Source organism: Hippocampus comes, unplaced genomic scaffold (assembly GCF_001891065.2).
Source record: "Hippocampus comes isolate QL1 unplaced genomic scaffold, H_comes_QL1_v1.1 scaffold125, whole genome shotgun sequence".
Classification (NCBI taxonomy): Eukaryota; Metazoa; Chordata; class Actinopteri; order Syngnathiformes; family Syngnathidae; genus Hippocampus; species Hippocampus comes.
The window spans coordinates 1,149,918-1,163,833 of NW_017805453.1; the positions used below are offsets into that span (position 1 = coordinate 1,149,918).

At 44.5% G+C, this 13,916-nt stretch overlaps 1 protein-coding gene across 1 annotated transcript in view; it reads left to right on the top strand.

Moving 5' to 3' along the window:
* The first annotated feature begins 681 nt into the window (after window positions 1-681).
* The window catches only part of picalmb (phosphatidylinositol binding clathrin assembly protein b), a 21,373-nt gene continuing 8,138 nt past the window's right edge, over window positions 682-13,916 (top strand). The window contains exons 1-16 of the mRNA XM_019874318.1: window positions 682-1,376; window positions 5,333-5,482; window positions 5,650-5,718; window positions 5,794-5,896; window positions 6,710-6,803; window positions 6,959-7,070; window positions 7,143-7,249; window positions 7,341-7,382; window positions 10,096-10,181; window positions 10,270-10,393; window positions 10,477-10,610; window positions 11,157-11,257; window positions 11,446-11,598; window positions 11,938-12,021; window positions 12,268-12,360; window positions 12,504-12,614. Of these exons, the coding sequence (XP_019729877.1) occupies window positions 1,247-1,376; window positions 5,333-5,482; window positions 5,650-5,718; window positions 5,794-5,896; window positions 6,710-6,803; window positions 6,959-7,070; window positions 7,143-7,249; window positions 7,341-7,382; window positions 10,096-10,181; window positions 10,270-10,393; window positions 10,477-10,610; window positions 11,157-11,257; window positions 11,446-11,598; window positions 11,938-12,021; window positions 12,268-12,360; window positions 12,504-12,614 (1,693 nt within the window). The 5' untranslated portion in view covers window positions 682-1,246. The remainder of the gene's footprint in view (window positions 1,377-5,332; window positions 5,483-5,649; window positions 5,719-5,793; window positions 5,897-6,709; window positions 6,804-6,958; window positions 7,071-7,142; window positions 7,250-7,340; window positions 7,383-10,095; window positions 10,182-10,269; window positions 10,394-10,476; window positions 10,611-11,156; window positions 11,258-11,445; window positions 11,599-11,937; window positions 12,022-12,267; window positions 12,361-12,503; window positions 12,615-13,916) is intronic.

Genomic DNA, 13,916 nt, shown 5'->3' on the forward strand with positions numbered 1-13,916 from the left:
TGAAAGCATGAGAGCTTTTCAATTGTGTGTATGAGAACATTTTAATCATGCATGAGAGCGTGTTTAAAAGTGCACATAGACAAACATCAGTAATGTAATCCTCGTTGTTCCATTTATATTTTCAATAATTATATGCTTGTGCACGGGTAACTGTTTTGTTAAGCGCTTTGTTACAGCTGCAGCTGTTGTGAAAGCGCTATATAAATCAGGATGTATTGTATTGTATTGTATATGCTGTCCATGTATGTATACAATAGCAAGAGCTAACTGGGAGAATGTTTCTCTCGTGTATGTGAGCAAAATAATATTCTGTGTTTATAAATGCTTTTCAGTAGTTTGGATGATTGTTTCAGTAGTGTGTGATTGTTTCACTAGTCAATGGAAGTGTGTGGGGGGGGAATCAGCGTGTATGAATGTTTTTAAGTAGAGTGTGAGAGTGTTTTGTTGGGGCATGTCGGTCAAAACGCGTGTGTGTGTGTGTGTGTGTGTGTGTGTGTGTGTGTGTGTGTGTGTGAGAGAGAGAATGAATGAATGAATGAATGAATGGATGGATGGATGAATGAATGAAAACGTTTCAATAGTATATAAGAAATATATAAATAATAATAAAAGGTATTCGTGAATTATGTCCCTGACGGCTCCTCATACCCCTCCTCAACTAGACTGAGGTCAGTTATCCCGCACCTGCGTCACGTCGGACTCAAAAAGCCCGGCGGTGATCCATCTGACTCCGGGTCAGCGAGGCGTCGTGTTCTCCCGACAAGTTCCGCCATTTCCCCCCACTTGAGGCCTGTTCTGTTCTGTGCTTCTTTCCCACCATTGCGCTACATCGGCGACGGCGGCACCGGGAGGCGGAGCGGCGTGAGGCGAGCTGACAGACAGCGGGAAGGCAGGCGGGGATCCGGTGTGCCACAGCGGCATGAGAGCGAGACCCGCGGCGGAAGAGTGCAAACACCGCAACCTGTATGTGTGACGGGCAGCTATGCGGCGCCACGACACATTGTGAACGTGTGTTGTTGTTGTCGCCACATTCCGCCCCCTTATTATAATAGCCGACTAGCTTAGCTCTGATTTCATACCGACCAACGCCGTGGGAGAGGCAAGGAGGGGTCCGGCCAGGTTTCGCAAGGAGGTGGACGTTTTATTCTCCCTCCGCTAGGGCTCGCTGACGACGATAAACGCCAGCAAGTGCTCTTTCCCCCCCATCCCCAGATTTCTTTTTGTGTGTTGTACGGAGTGAGCGAAGATGTCCGGGCAGAGCATTACGGATCGGATAACGGCAGCCCAGCACAGCGTAACGGGATGCGCCGTGTCCAAAACAGTATGCAAGGCCACCACTCACGAAGTAATGGGCCCGAAGAAGAAACATTTAGACTGTAAGTATGCCCACTTGTCTCTTTTGTTATCTATTTAAGAGCCAAGTGTCGAGGCTAAAAGACCCCCACTTAGCTCGGTTATGGCGGCTGTCGGAACGACTAGGCCTCAAAGCCTGAGGCGCCGCTAACACGCTAACGCTATCGCAAGTCACGGAGATGGACGTTGAACATAGCGAATGAAGCTGCGTTCCTTCACTTTTGTGTTTTTCAACCAACTACTGAATCTGACTTTCGAGCTGTCTGGTGTCGACAAATGACGTTTCTTGTCGTCGTAGGTCGGTCTTCGCTCTCAGCCTGTACTTGAAGGCGACTCTACTAGTAATGGTAGTCGAAGTAGTAAACGCGATGCTAACAGTATGAGCCAGGACCCTATTTGACATTTAATGTAATTGTTGCCACATTAACACCTTCACTCTCCGTTCAATAGGTGAATATTCAAACTTAAATAAATTCGCAACAATGAATATTATTTATTTTTGAGGAATAAGTTTGTATCCCATTTTGTGTCGTTGGCAGGTGATAACACCTGTTGTGTTGTTCAGGTGACTCCTCACAGGTGTCATCAATTAAAGAAACGGACTGGTAGGCGACGTGCAGCCCGAGGAAATGTTTTTAGCCAGATGTACAATCATCAAAAGAAAAAGAGATGTGACTTAAGAAAAAAGTGCAGCGCTATTAACATTCTCATCACAAGTGCCCATGTAAACAGTGCAAGGTAGCCCCACATGGAGGTATACTGATTTTTTTAAAAGTAACTTGTTGAAGTGAAGTCAGGCAGAAAGGGAAGGATGGGTTTACGGATGGAAAAAAATTGCGTTAAGACAGATCACCGCCATCACCACTTTTAGGATCTGTCTCTACTAGGTCAACATAACTACAAACCTTAACTTGAAACTTTGACCCTGGTTACAGACCCTGCTTAGAACTTTTAACCCTAGCTTGAAACCCTCAACCTTACGTGAAACACTGTTTTGGATCCCCGATCCCTGCTTGAAACTCAAGCTACAAACCTTAATCAAGGATAGAAACCCCAATTTGAAAATCTGAATCTTAGAAATGCTATTTTAGAACTCTGCTTTGAAATGCTCAAGCTAGCTAGAAACACTGACTTACTTTCTGAACACTAATCTTGTCTTGAAACAAGGATTTACGCGATCAGGATTTTTGTGGTCGATCAGTTTTGAATATAAACTATTTTCTCTCACACATTCGATCAGACTATGAAGCAATATTTCTGTTTAAACAAGTTCTATATTTACTCTGCAGTCGACCCCCACCATCGTGAAAATGCACTGGAATAAAAATAATTAACCCCCCCCATTCTGAAAAAAAATGCTCATAAACATTAAATATTAAAAAAAAAAAATCCACGAACATTACCAGACATGAAGGTTGCCAGGGCTTTTGCTAAAGCGATTGCTATCTTGGTTCAACAGCTGTAAATAAGTCAATTCACTTACTGAAGAACTATGCCAAGTAGCCAACCTTTGCTCCTTTTTGACTTGTATTGGAAGCTGGCTGTGTTGTATAAGTCCTGGCTGCCACGAACGTCAGTGATTATTTCGCCGTTTTTGCTGACGTTTTACCTCGTTTATATGTTCCTTGTATGTGATAAAGTAGCACATTCTCAAAGCCGTGTGTGTGTGTGTGTGTGTGTGTGTGTGTGTGTGTGTGTGTGTGTGTGTGTGTGTGTGTGTTCATGCAGTTATGCAAGGCGCACAAGTATACAGGTATATTGCGCATATTAAGAATTAGTATAGTATAATTTTGAATGCATAAAGTGGGAAGATCATCTGGACTTTTATATCATTCACATTTCATTCGTAGATCACATGCTGAAAAAGATGCGGGCACCCCTGGTCTAGTGGCTAGCAGCTAGCCGCTAAGCGGTTGCTCAATATTGGCTTGCAAGAACCAATTGACAACTTTGCAAAGCCAATTTAAAAATCTTCACATTCCATGACTCCCCAAAACCCTTGCTTGATACTACTATAATTTACTTCGTCTCTGAAACTTATTTAAATTGATGCAATTGTGTGGTGCTCTGTGTTGCAATGTTGCAATAAAATGTTTGTTCCATTTCGTGTGACCCTGAGTTACACTTTGAACTTTGAGCCCACACGTAACATGATTTATTTCCCTCAGAGTTATCTTTGTCACGCTGACGCAAGGCAAGTTATTCCCCTCAGTAGGAATCATCACTACTGTCACACGAGTGCGATTGTTTCTGTCAGAGATTTTCTCGGACAAAGTTAAAGAAATGACTCGGCACACAGGAAAATTGTCTTCAATATCGGCGGGAGCGGATCTCTGAGAGCGAACGACGGTAGTTGCTCCGATGATCACAGACTCGAGCTCCCTTCCCGCCAATTCCGACTTTTATTGTAACATACAAGGAAAACACTGCCCCCGACATTTGCATACCGCACCCCCGGTCCGGCCCCTCGGTAGTGATTGGTTACCTGAGTTTAAGCTTTGAACCACCAGTACATTGGCGCCTTTCTGTCTGGTCCACACTGTATCAACATGTTGCAGACTTCGCGGACGACAAATGTCGCCTGGGCGCGACGGGTGTTCTCAACTCGTCTTTTGTTGTTCAACCGCTGTTCCCAAATTATTCATTCCCCTTTTGTGACCGAGTTTCGCCCCCTCCCCTGTGATTGCCCACCTGCATTGACGTGCTAATTGTGGACTTCAACAGCCCTCCGGCCAGGTGGCCGGCGCCTTTGTGCACAGGCATTTGGAAGTGCTGGATACGCGCCCAAACGTTTAGATGTCGCAAAATTAAATGAAACTTTAAACATGATACAATTTTGCTCATAAATTCCTCTAACAATATCACAAGAAAAGCCCCCCAAAACCCGGAGTATTCACTGTGACATGGCACTCCCTCCACCATATTCATCCTCTTCCTCTTCTTCATTCGGCCCTCCAGTCAGTCATCCATGCTCACTAGCGTCCGCTTCTTGCGAAGGTTACCCTGCCCTATTTTGAGGAGTCAAATATAGGACGGCAAAAAAAAAAAAAGAGAACCAACTACTTCATAATGATCTGCGCTGTCGTCTGCCGGGTTTGTTGCTGTTAAATAGATTTAAAAATATTTCTTTTTAAAAGTGGGTCGAACAGCTTTGATATGTATCCCTCGGCCAGCACTGCGGATGTGAAAAATGATATGAGCCGCGAGCAAGTGGGACAGCACATGTATGATTTACTGATAGCTGGCAGTGGTCGTTATCAGTGAACAGAAAACTGAATGAATTCAGCACACTAGTCGGTCATTACTATTAAAAGGACATTATGGTAAATCCAATTGATTGATCAGCCATTCCCAAATTGAGTGAAGAGCCAGGTAACATCATCACAATATTAGAAAGGTAAGCTTAGAACCTGGGGAATTTTAATGCTGTAACATGTTCCACTTGACCGGGTCAGACATGCAAAATGCAGCTTGTTCGTCACCACTGCGGTCACTTCTGTTTATTCATAGCCAGCAGCGGCAGGTGTTGGTCTGCTCATGGACTCAACGTGTGTAGGAATGCATAACGTCACCTCACTACTTTATTGTCGATGAAGACACATATATGAGAAGCTCCTCAGGGACCAACATGGCATCACTTTCACCCCATGGAAATCCTACCCTGTGTTCTTTTTAGGCAGCATATGGACAATTGTCATGAATCATTGCAACAGCACAGTTAATGCGATTTTATTTTTCATCCATCCTTCCATCCATCCATCCATTTTCTACCGCTTATCCGGGGTCGGGCCACGGGGGCAGTAGCTTTAGCAGGGAAGCCCTGACTTCCCTCTCCCCAGCCACTTGTTCCAGCTCTTCCCGGGCTTATCCCGGGACGTTACTATTTGTATAATTGGATTTTCTTCTTGATATTAAAAGAAAAAAAGAGTGAAACAGAATGTACAACATCGCATTTCACCATCGTTGGTTCCCATGTCAGATTTGATCCACTGCACCAATGAGATGAACGTGAACATTCCCCAACTGGCCGACTCGTTGTTTGAACGGACCACCAACACAAGCTGGGTGGTCGTGTTCAAGTCGCTGATCACCACACACCACCTTATGGTATATGGCAACGAGGTGAGTCTCACACGTGCACATGCACACACATTGTGTCAGATAATCTCACTACAACCCAGGCAACTGATGTCACGCAGATTACGATTGCATGTATGATTAGATTAATATTTTTTAGTGATGTATCTCCCTTCCACTCCGACCCCCCCCCCCCCCCCCCCCCCACCCTCCCCCCCTTTTCTTACCTTGCTTCGAGGAACACATTATTCAACCTCAGTAATTTCTTGGACAAAAGTGGCCTGCAAGGTAACCTCAGCACCTCACTCTGCAAACTTTCATTTTGTATGATGTGAGTGACGCATGTCCATTTTTTTCCTCCAGGGTACGACATGTCCACGTTCATCCGGAGGTACAGTCGATACCTGAACGAGAAGGCCGTTTCGTACAGACAGGTTGCCTTTGACTTCACCAAAGTTAAGCGAGGGTAAGACATTCAAGGTGATGTTCTTCTGTCCTGCAATTTGGAGATACCTTTTTTTTTTTTGGACAAAAGCAGCATTGCATACAAACGGCAGTAAACTGCAAAGTAGAGAACGCATTATAATGTGCACTTGTCCATAACACAGAAGCTTCCTATTTGTTTCTTTAACTACCTTGATAGCGTGTAATCGCAATGTTGCCAAGCTATAAATCATATTTTCTTAAGGTAGCCATGGGAAGATGTGGATAAATGTGCTTGTGTTTATTTTTGACTATTTGTTCAATAGTGATTTTTGCTTCAACATTTTTTTGTAGTAGAATTATTTGAGTTGGATCATTTCAACCCTAACATAATGTTGCCATGTTTTTTATTGTCAGCCACCATTTTACAAACCCAAATCCAGCACATCGCAATGTCAACTTCGACGACACTGTACTCATCACATCTGCTCTGCAGACACACACAGCTATTTCAGACTTCATAAACCCTTTTTACGCATCAATTTTGCACATTTGGCAGTATTGGCCTGGTGTTAAACAGGTATTGTGCATTCAGGCAACAGCTAGCTGAAAATTCCATCTCCCCCACATTCCATGCTGATGCTGTTGAAACACGACAGCGACATGGAAAAATGCCACCTCTTACAGGCACCGCAAAAGGGGCTACAGTCAAGCCATCTCTTACAAGGGTGCCTATTTGAAGTGCATTGTTTATTTGTTCAAGCGGACAACACACATGGCAACTATTCAAAGCAGAAGATACTATTTGTGTCGCTGTCTTGCGGTGTCTACTGATGGTCCCCCTGTGTCCTGACAGAGTGGACGGCGTCATGCGGACCATGAATACAGAGAAGCTGCTGAAGACCATCCCCATTATTCAGAACCAGATGGACGCCCTCCTTGATTTCAATGTGAGTCGGAGGTGAAGCCCCCTATGGTGTTGCAGCTTTAAAAAAGTAAAGGCTTGGGGGTTGTGTATGAGGCTGCTGCATAGATGCATTCTCTCAGCCACAAAAAGATAAATGTCAGGCGTGTGTGCAAACCATGGCTGATTGCTTTCCCGCAGGTCAATGCCAACGAGTTGACTAATGGGGTCATCAATGCAGCCTTCATGCTCCTTTTCAAAGACTCCATCAGACTCTTTGCCGCCTATAACGAAGGCATCATCAACCTGCTTGGTAAGAAAAAGCCTCACCTTCCCCTCCAGATAGTCACACCAACATTTAATCCTTACCTTTTTCACTTAATAGAGAAATACTTTGACATGAAGAAAACCCAGTGCAAAGAAGGGCTGGATATCTACAAGAAGTTCCTCACCCGAATGACCCGGATATCAGAGTTCCTCAAAGTAGCTGAGGTACATTGGTGGTTTACAGGCTGGTTGTTGGCTCTCATGCAGGACGGGGGGAAAAAAAACAACTAATTTGTCTTACTCTGTGCTCAAACAGCAGGTGGGCATTGACCGAGGAGACATTCCAGACCTTTCCCAGGTAAGCTTGCAAGCTTCTCGCGCTCTCTCTCTCTTGTTCGGTCTATGTCTCTCTACCACTGTCTTTCTTGTTTTCTCTCTCTCGCTCTCTCGCTCTCAGATAAATAAAACAACAGAGATAAATAAAATTACCTACCAATGTATACACTCACTGGCCACCATGTTCGGGACTTATGCATAAAGGAGGTCCAGTACAAATGCTGTATCAGAAAAAGTGACTTCACAAGAGCAGTCTCCCATTTTGTTTGATGCTGTCGGAGTGGTATTTTTGTTTGCAGTTTTTAGTGGCACTGCACTTGATGTCACTGAGGGCTCTTTCTAATACCGGGTTTTTCCTGCTGGAAATTCAACAGAAGTCTCTTTCTTTTACGGGAAACATACCTTAAGCTAAGAGTTCCAATTAGAATATGACTACTATCGTGTTAAAACATTTGGTTATTAAAACAAGCATAATAAAGGCCTCTTCTCAAATCCGCAAACTCTTGGGTAAGGATTCATAAGTGCACTCACAAGTACTGCAATGTGGAAAGCGCAGTGTAAAAAAGCAATGCACAAGTTAGCCCTGCAGTGGATGACTTGAAGCGAGCTAGCAAAACTAACGGGGCTAACATCACCCGGCCATAAGTCAGAAGTGAGGCTCGTGTTCTTATTTCCTTCTGTATGGATATGCAGAAGCATGACACCTTTTGTTCCAGAAGATAGCGGCGCCTCTGAAGCCTGAACCGTACGCGACGAGTGGTTTAGTCGCACACAAAAGTCAACGGTGCTAAAAGATTGGTCGCCAAGCGCCCATGACACTTCAATTGTGAAATCAGACCACATCGTTTGAGCCCTTGGCTCCTCTCTGGCAAAATGGCATCATCCTCAAGTTCCACTTTTCCTTTCTTGGTCAGCTCAGCCGTCTTCGTTGGCTTTCAGAACGCAGTCATATCCGTGACATTTGAGATGCTTCTTTTAAGACTAACCAACTATTTTGGCTACCTGTGAGCAAAATGGCCACCATTGGGAGTGCTCTCTTCTCTCTGCACTTTGCATGCTTCCCCCCTTGAGCGCATGCTTCCACAGGAGGTGCTCTCTTACATGTTTTTTCTTCTTATTCCTTAAGCGTTCCTTTCTCTCTTCTTCTGCTGCTTTTTCGTCAGCATCCCCTTTTACAGTACAGTAAATAAAGGTGTCAGGTTCACTCAAAGGTTGCAGTCTAGTCACAGTCGCACATTGACGGCGAAGGTTATACACAATACGTGTACCGTAGGTGCTGTGCTGTTGGCCGTTTATTTGCTGTGCAGCTCAAAAGGATTCATCCCCTGACTGTCACCACCTTTATATTCTGTATTCTCCCCTTATCTTTCCACTTCAGTTCACAGTCTGTGTAAGTACTATCATTTCACTCTTCCATGTGTGTGACTTGCTTTGCTGGTGTTGTCTTTTTGCATGCCTCTGCGCCGTCTCACACGTCCGTCCATCAATTTTCCGATCCGCTTTATCCTCACAAGGGTCGCGGGGGCTGCTGGAGCTTATCCCAGCCGTCTTTGGGCAGTAGGCGGGGGACACCCTGAACCGGTTGTCTATGTGGTGACTTTTCTCATAATGAGGTGTACAATCAGAGTAGCTCATTTACTGTAAAATGGCTGCCCTGTTGTGCTTAGTTGTGGCCCATTTCAACAACCTGCCGCAGGTTGTTGAACATCCTTTGGTATAGTGCGTCATCCCATACACATGTTGCTCCCATGCAGAGTAAGTGTATGGCTGGAATGCAGTCATTGGTGCATCAGTGGTGGGCAACTACAGGTCTATGTTGAACCCTCAAGTCACAGAAAATAAAATCATATACAGTGGTATTACAAGGGTTGACTCAAATCAACATTTCACATTGAGGATAATTATATTTGGAATATTTCTTAATAGAGTCCCTACTGTCACCATCATCAAACCTTTGCTAACTGTACAGGCATTGTTTTAGGTAAAATATTTACGGGTATATATTTCTAGTGCTTGTCTATCTTCGGGTTGCTGGTGAGTTGGTGCCTATCCCAGCTAACTTTGGGCAAGAGTTGGGGTACACCCTGGACAAGTGGCCAGTCAGTAGCAGTGCATATACACTATATGGGCAAGCAACCACTGACATTCACCTTCAATTTGGTCTTCAGTTAACCTAAAATGCATTTTTTTTAGGGGGGAAATAAACAGAATACCGGGAGAAAGCCTACAAGCAGAGGGAAAATAGATATTATTCAAACCCTGAACCTCATAACTGTGAGCCAGACATTCCAACCATAACCCACTATGCCACACTGAAAGTTTTGTCGGACACAGTTACTTTGATCGTGTGAGTCCACTTACCTCACGGAAAATTCCAGTTAGTCTTTCGGTGCTGGCTGTGAAATAAGATCTTTTGAGGTGCCCAGACAGGTTATGTTAATTCAATGTTAGATTTTTTTTTCAGGGGGGGCCTTTAAGGGATATTTTTCCTAAAAATGTTGTTCAATCTACAAATTGTATACACTTGAAGTTGCTTGACTTTGGAGGTTCCATTGTATAAAAAGGATGGTTTATATCCTGTTCTCGCTTGGTTGCCCACCACTTTCCTTCATGGTGTCAATGACACACACACACACACACACACACACACACACACACACACACACACACACACACACACACAGTCATGCGGTGCATGAGCAGAGTGCTGACTTTGTGTTTTCTTGCCGTGACAGGCTCCCAGCAGCCTCTTGGAAGCTCTAGAGCAGCACTTGGCCTCTTTAGAGGGCAAAAAGGTGAAAGACTCCACAGCAGCCAGCAGGTATGTTAATTTGGCCATCGTAGTCCGTTTCCTCGGGACCGCCATGATGTGTCGCCCGCACCCCAGCATGAGTCTGTCCGTCCCACAGGGCCAGCACTTTGTCCAATGCCGTGTCGTCGCTGGCGAGCACGGGAATGTCTTTCACGAAAGTGGATGAGCGGGAAAAGCAAGCAGCACTGGAAGAAGAACAGGCCCGACTCAAAGCACTGAAGGTGAGTCAATTTTGGTGACCTTATCTCAAGAATCGCTTTCCAGCCTCTCTGCTTTATCCTGATGCGCATCATTTCTCGTGCAGGAACAAAGACTCAAGGAGCTCTCCAAGAGGCCCTCCTTTGCCACCACCGATACGTCGCCCATTTCCACCACAGGGGGAACTATTAACACAGCTCCGGCCATTGACCTATTCTCCACACCGAGCTGTTCTAACGGGTAACTTAAAATTGTAATGGAGCTGCAGACGGGAAATGATGATTAAAGTGCAATTAATTTAAATATGCCGCAACTTTTGCACTTTGCATTTCATCACTGTTCTATGAACAGCCTGCACCTCAAATCAGCTTTTCATTGAACAGCGACAGTAGATATTTTATGCTGTAACTTTGTTTTGGAGCAACGCAAAAAAAATCGTTTTTGTATTCCTGAAAATCTGACTTTGTGGACATGCGTTATTTTCATTAAAATGACTTGGTGTTATCTACGTCAATACCACAGTATGATTTTCATGTATTGTGTGCATACTGTTCTCACTGTCCATGGTGGTAATAGTATCTCCAAAGTGTCCTTTGTAATGCATAAAACAAACAAATTTCCTCCATGTTTTGGATTAAAAAGAGAGACTCATAATTTAATACACAGGAACAATCATCGCACCCCGTACTAATGATCCTTTCCTGTATTATCTTTTATCACACGAGGAGGTAGAATGTTGTTTATTTTTTATACGTGCATGGATAATTCATTATTTTATGTATCCAGTGCAGTGAAAATGGAGAGCGACCTATTTGACCTTCAGTCCACGTTCCAGCCACCCATGCAGTCCGCCTCGTCAGGGCTCCCCGTGGCGACGGCGTGGGCAGGTAGAGAGCGCCACCGACGCAGCTCTTGATCGCTACATGTGTCTTTTTATTTTATTATTTTTTTAACTGCTCTGCATGCTCTCTCTTCTGATGTCCACCAGTTCCTCTCCACTTGTTTTTGGTCTGTTTCATTTTCTCCTCTCTTTCTCTCTTTGGCTCTTCCGCTGTTTCTCTTTGCCTGCCTTTAGATCCTTTCACCTCTGCCGAAGCTGGAGATGACTCCATGCCAAACCTTAACCCTTTCCTGTCAAAACTCGTTGTCGATGCCTCTCACTTACCTGCCGTGTCTTCAGACGGTGTTAGCTTTTCCACTAGGACATCTGCTCATGAAATGTTTGGTGGTAATGACTCTCATTTTGTTTTTTCCCCATTGTCTTCACTCATGTGCTGTTGATGTAGAAGCATGATGTAGTTTGCTTGTCCTCTATGCTGCTGTTGTCTGAATGTTACCAGTGTACTTGTTGTCTTTGAAGCTGAAATCCCCCAGTTCCCAGTGAAAACTTGTTCCTCCTCTTTATCAAGATGTCATTCAAGGCCGAATGCCCACCTGATTTAAAATTATCCCTCCCATCCACCCAATTCCCTTTTTTGATTAAAAGTTTGGTTCTGTGATGTGTTGCTGTAGTGTAGAGCTTCTAAGTATTTTTTTTCTTTTACTAATACTATGTTTGATTCCCTAGATCGTTACAATCCCTTTATTGACACAAACTCGTCAGTTTCAGCCAATAATAAATGCACAGTGCGGCTAGAACACTCTATCTCAGGTACTACAATGGTTCTGAGTCCTGCAAACATTGGATCCTATACAATACTCCATTAATTTTAATATTCAGTCACACCTTCCCATTTCCAATAACATTCGCTAATATTTCACACTTTTGGGAACATTAAAATGTTAACTGCATTTTTTTTCCTGCCTGCTTGTTTGGCTAGTTCCTGAGACACTTTTTTTTTCCCCCCTCTGGTTCTTTCTCTCCTTCTTATTCTTAACGCTTCCTGTGGCGTGTCAGACTCCTTCTGTGGCCCAGTGTCCATTGCCCAGCACCTCCCACACCAGGCTCCCTTCCCCACAGAGCCCTCTACTGTAGCAGGTCTATTCAGAGGTATTGAAGGCTCTCTCTGTATCGATGTGTGAATCCCACTCCACTGTTAGCTGACCCCCCTCACCCCCATGCTTGTAGAACTGAGTCTCGTTTTGAGAGGCATCACTTGTCTTAACCGCAGCTGCCTTCTTTTTATCTTTAAGGATACTCAACGCCTCAGCCCCCTCCCCAGCCACCTGCAGGAGGTCTCCAAGTGGACTTTGAGTCTGTGTTTGGAGCCAAAGCTACTGGCAGCAACAGCCTCAATGCTGAAGGTTTGTCCTTAATGTCGCCAATGGATTTGCCTCATGCATTTACATCGAAGTATGTAAGCAACTTGTGTGGGTTTGTCCTATTGTTTCTACCAACTGCTTTAGTTAGCGGGATGGGATGAAAAACACAATCAGCTTCCATGACAAGTCACAAAACTCATTCAAGTTTGGTGCACATCCAAATAAAAATGTTCATGTCCCGTCATTTGCTACTTCGTTCCTGTGATGTTTCTTGAAGCAGGCTGATCCCTAACATATGGACTTCTGACAACAAAAATACAGAGAATTTCCTTTTTATATCATGATGCCAATTCATCCTCACTGTGGTACATTACAGTCATACTGGTATGATTCACGTTCCAACTTGACTTCATACACCTGTAATGTGTGGAGGTGTGTTGCAGGGAACAGAATAGCCATGAGGAGATTGCATCCTCATGCAAATTTATGGCCATTTGCCGCCATCTTGTGATCACATAATATTACTACATTGAGAGAGAGAGCACTCACAGGAGATCCTAATATGTAATACCTACCCTGATGAGGTTTTGCTGTTTCGGTGGGTGCCAGTATTTATCGTGCTCCTAACAACCAACATAATTTTACGTTGTATATATGATTTATAGGGTAGCAAAAAAGTGACTTTGTTTTTAGCCTGTCTGCCTTACAGTTGTGATGTGCGCATTTCCATCCCTGTTCTGGGCTACCTGTGTAGAGTTTGCCAATTCTTCCCATGCCTGCATAATTTAATCTCCAGGTACTCTATCCCACATGTCAAAACAAGCATTGCAGTTTTATTGGAGAGGGTCCAGCTCACCTGTGACCAGGGATGTGTTCCTCGAGCCTGTCCTTGGCCTCGAGGACCGGCTCGAGGACCGAAGGTCGGTCCTTGGTCCTTGGCCTTGGCCTTGAGAGTCAATTCCTTGGCCTTGGCCTCGGCCTTGGGAGTCAAGTCCTTGGCCTTGGCCTTGGCCTCGGGTTGCCGGTCCTCGGACACAATGAGGGATTAGAGCCTCGATGTCCACAGGTAATAAGTGGGACCGAGGGTCGCAAAAACCACGTAGGAATCAAATAAATTCCATTCATCGAAACGCATATTGATGGGTTAAGCTGGCGCTTTAAAAGGGGCGGGTCTGCCACTGACAGGCGACATTTAGCGCAACGATAAAGAGCGGCACACAGTTTCAATCACGGTTTGTTCCGTTCGCGATCAGCAGTTTAAATAGCGTGTAAAGTCTTTCTGTAACAGTGGTGTCTTTTATGTAGTTATTTTTGCACAGTCGTCACGTTTCTGCGGTGGCACTA